Source organism: Colius striatus, chromosome Z (genome assembly GCF_028858725.1).
Source record: "Colius striatus isolate bColStr4 chromosome Z, bColStr4.1.hap1, whole genome shotgun sequence".
NCBI lineage: Eukaryota > Metazoa > Chordata > Aves > Coliiformes > Coliidae > Colius > Colius striatus.
Genome location: NC_084790.1, coordinates 19,597,560 through 19,601,924, shown reverse-complemented (window position 1 = coordinate 19,601,924; position 4,365 = coordinate 19,597,560). Strand labels below are relative to the sequence as shown.

General features: G+C 43.8%; 1 protein-coding gene across 1 annotated transcript; it reads left to right on the top strand.

Annotated features, from left to right (window-relative positions):
- The first annotated feature begins 2,282 nt into the window (after nucleotides 1-2,282).
- On the top strand, nucleotides 2,283-4,145 carry LINGO2 (leucine rich repeat and Ig domain containing 2). Its single transcript, XM_010196962.2, has one exon. It carries the CDS (start codon nucleotides 2,325-2,327, stop codon nucleotides 4,143-4,145), a length of 1,821 nt encoding a protein of 606 aa, XP_010195264.2. The 5' UTR covers nucleotides 2,283-2,324.
- The last annotated feature ends 220 nt before the right edge of the window (nucleotides 4,146-4,365 follow it).

Sequence of the window (4,365 nt, the reverse complement as noted above, 5' to 3'; positions counted from 1 at the left end):
TTATAAGTTGAATCGCTATCCTTCTGACCATCCACAGACTGAGAGGGCAACTCTTCTCTCTCAGACAAGATGATTTTGCTGAGTTATCCTATCCCAAATTATTTGTCAGGGAGCTATGCTGTTACTGAAGCAGTTACTGGTGTGAGTTCCTCCATCAGTAGTCTAGGGTTTATCCTTTTTTTTTTTTTTTTTTAGGTATATCAAATCCATTATATGCAATAATAACTGTCTGTTTGCAGCATAAATTTAGTTATAGTTGTCCTGGATTTGGCGGAGATAGGGTTAATTCTGCCCAGCCACCGTCAGGGAGCATGGCCAGGCTGGTCCATCCCATGTGATGTCTTGCCCAGCCTCAGGCCCGTGGCTGGCCCGGGGCGGCGAGTGCGGGAGCTGCGGCTTCGACGTCGGGCTGAGCATCGGGCTGCAGGTGCTGCGCAGCGACACCGGGCAGCGCTCGCTTTTCCATGTCCCTTGGCCATCATTGTAACTGCCTGCTCTTTGTGGTGTTCTAGTAAATCGTCCTTATCTCAACACACAAAGTTCTAGAACTCTTGATTTCTCCTCCCCATCCTGCTGAGGTGGGGAAGAGTGAGTAACAGGGTGGTTTGGTTATGGTTCAGCCAGGGCTAAACCACCACAGTAGTACATATATTTAAATCTATGTCCTTCTCTGTGTTCATGAGGCTTTTTTTTATCATGCAGTCCACATGACTGCACACAGACGAACAAAACCTGAGTCGATTTAAGTTGAAGACCTTTCTTACGAAAGAACATTGAGACCTTGAGGCCAGGTGATTCCCAAACCCGAGAGATACTGGCCAGGCAGTAAATTCCTGGCCATTGGGTAATTTTGTCATTATCAGTGGGACCAAGTGGGCAACAGTTATGTGTAGAGACCTGAGAGAAAGTTACAGGCAGCAGTTATGTACTACTAAAATGAAGCTTAAATTAACCAATCCAGAAATGGCTTTACAAGGCTTGATGTGCCTTTTAAGGTTTGTTAATGTTATGAAGTCCAACTTGCAGTACCACCTCCCACTTGGCCTTATCAATTTGTGTGTACCACAGGAGTTAAGGTACTTCTTTAGTGCTTGCTTGAAGTATGCCTTACTTTGCAAGTGTCTGAGACACAATTTCCTTTCATGAGCTCTTACATTATTTTTTTTTTCTTCTTCATTTGAAATGGTTTATTGAGTATATTCATTTAGTAGCTACCCTTCAGGAGGTTTCTTGCCTTTGGTAACTAAGCTTGTAAAGTACAGCATTTGGAGAAAGGTAGCTAATTTAACAGAGGTTATCTTGTCCTCCACTATCTCCAGTTTTAACCTGAAGGCAGGAATGAATAAATTCCTTATGATGATTTCCATGGAATCTGTTGTGCTTCTTTGGACAGAGTGCTGTTTAAATGTAGCCAGCTGCATTTAAATGTTGCTTTTGCAAATTGTTGCTTTTACCGTTCACCATAGATTTTACTGTTTTATTCCAAATGAAAACACTAGCTCTGGTTGAGAGAAAATCAAGATAAGATTTTCTTAATTCTTAAATGCAGCTGGCTTATCCTGATTTTCTCTCAACCAGAGCTAGTTTACATGTCTCAGAAGTACAAAGATATGTTCTGTAACACTTCTCAGGTCCATGGTTCTAAAATAATATAAAGTCTCTCTGTGCAGTAAAAGCAAAGAATCAGTTTATCCTTAAATTCTAATCAGAGATGCACTAATTCTTCCTTCTTTATTTGAGATACTGTGTATGTGTATGTGCAAACAAGTGCTTTCTATTTATATCTGTAACGTATGCAATAAATGTTAAAGGGAAACTTTTCATTGTCAAGGAGCACCTTTTCTCAAAGATTGCCCTAAACCACTGATGTGAATAGGAAAGGCAAGAACCTAGTTTCATATCACCTCACAGAGGCTTAACATTGTAAACTTACCACAAATCTGATTTGCAGAGTGCATAAAGTTTATCTCTGCACTAGCTATAGCACTGTCTTGAGGATACCCGCTAAAAGTAAGAAAAGAATGAAACCTAACCTCCTTTACTCTTAGTAGAAAAAGTTATTTTGTCTCCTCTGATGTCTGGAGGGGAAATGCTGGATAAACAGATCCTTTGACAAGCCCAGTGATAAGGAAAATCAGCTTTTTGTTGCTTTTACCATTCACCATAGATTTTACTGGTTTATTCCAAATGAAAACACATATCTGCTTTTAAATAGTACTGTAAAATTGGCAGAGATTTGCTTTTGCTGCGGAATTGACTTGTCTCTTTTCTCATCGTCATCCCCACAGGCCTGTGACAGGTGGTTAGACCAGATCAGTGGAGTCATGTGTCACACAGCTGTATCATGCTGGCAGCCGTTCCTGGGTCTGGCTGTGTTGTTAGCCTTCATGGGCCCCACCATAGGCTGCCCAGCCCGCTGTGAATGTTCAGCACAGAACAAGTCCGTCAGCTGTCACCGAAGGCGTCTGATGGCCATCCCAGAGGGCATTCCCATTGAGACCAAGATCTTAGACCTCAGCAAGAACCGACTGAAGACTGTCAACCCTGAGGAATTTACATCATACCCTTTACTGGAGGAGATTGACCTCAGTGACAATATAGTTGCCAATGTGGAGCCTGGAGCCTTTAACAATCTCTTCAACTTGCGTTCCCTGAGGCTCAAAGGAAACCGTCTGAAGCTGGTCCCCCTTGGGGTGTTCACTGGCCTGGCAAACTTAACAAAGCTTGATATAAGTGAAAACAAGATTGTCATTTTGCTGGACTACATGTTCCAAGATCTGCATAACTTAAAATCCCTGGAGGTTGGGGACAATGATTTGGTTTATATATCACACAGGGCCTTTAGCGGACTGCTTAGCCTGGAGCAGCTCACCCTGGAGAGATGCAACCTTACAGCCGTACCAACAGAAGCTCTTTCTCACCTCCACAACCTCATCAGTCTGCATCTGAAACAGCTCAACATCAACACTTTGCCTGCGTATGCCTTTAAAAGACTATTTCGCCTGAAAAACCTAGAGATAGAGGCCTGGCCCCTCCTGGACATGCTACCTGCCAACAGTCTATATGGTCTCAACCTTACTTCTCTCTCTATCACGAACACAAACCTATCTGCAGTACCTTATTCTGCTTTGAAACATCTGGTTTACCTGACACATCTAAACCTCTCTTTCAACCCTATTAGCACCATTGAGGCAGGTATGCTTTCAGATCTAGTGCGCCTGCAGGAGCTCCACATGATGGGGGCCCAGCTACGTACCATTGAATCCCACGCTTTCCAAGGGCTCCGATACTTACGCGTTCTTAATGTGTCCCAAAACCTGCTAGAAACCTTAGAAGAGAATGTATTCCATTCCTCCAAAAGCCTTGAGGTCCTGTGCATTAACAACAATCCTCTGGCCTGTGACTGCCGTCTCCTTTGGATTTTACAGAGACAACCCACTTTGCAGTTTGGAGGCCAGCCACCGATGTGTGCTGGCCCAGACAGTGTCAAAGAGAGGTCGTTCAAAGATTTTCACAGCACAGCTCTTTCCTTTTACTTCACCTGTAAGAAGCCCAAGATACAAGACAAGAAGTTGCAATACCTGGTAGTGGAGGAAGGGCAGACGGTGCAGTTGATGTGCAATGCTGATGGGGACCCACAGCCTACTATATCCTGGGTTACCCCACGTCGGAGGCTGATCACAACTAAGTCAAATGGAAGATCCACTGTGCTGGGAGATGGCACCCTGGAGATCCGATTTGCTCAAGACCAGGACACTGGTGTCTATGTTTGTATTGCAAGTAATGCAGCTGGAAATGACACCTATTCAGCCTCCCTAACTGTAAAGGGGTTTACTTCAGACCGTTTCCTTTACGCCAACAGGACCCCTATGTATATGACAGACTCCAACGACACAATTTCCAATGGGACTAACGTGAACACCTTCTCTCTGGACCTTAAGACAATATTGGTGTCCACAGCTATGGGCTGTTTCACATTCCTTGGGGTGGTTTTATTTTGTTTCCTCCTCCTTTTTGTGTGGAGCCGAGGGAAAGGCAAACACAAAACCAGCATTGACCTTGAATACGTCCCTCGCAAAAACAATGGTGCTGTGGTTGAAGGGGAGGTTGCTGGACCACGAAGGTTCAATATGAAAATGATTTGATGGTATTCTGCTAGCAGTGCTTTTTCTGTGGCATTAAAAGCAATTAAACCAGCCTGGCATGTGGAACTGCTAGGCAGAAGCAGCTTAATGCAGCTGTCAGTGTATCAAAAGGTTACATGAAAATGGAAAGACTATTTGTGGTTATACAGCAGAGCCTCCAGACCTTGAGGCAGATATGTCAGGGCCTTTCATAGAACTGGTAAATTGTACTAACTGTTTG

What these genes read in the sequence shown, in the direction of transcription:
- LINGO2 (XM_010196962.2), top strand. Translation starts at nt 2,325, where the DNA reads ATGTGTCACACAGCTGTATCATGCTGGCAGCCGTTCCTGGGTCTGGCT.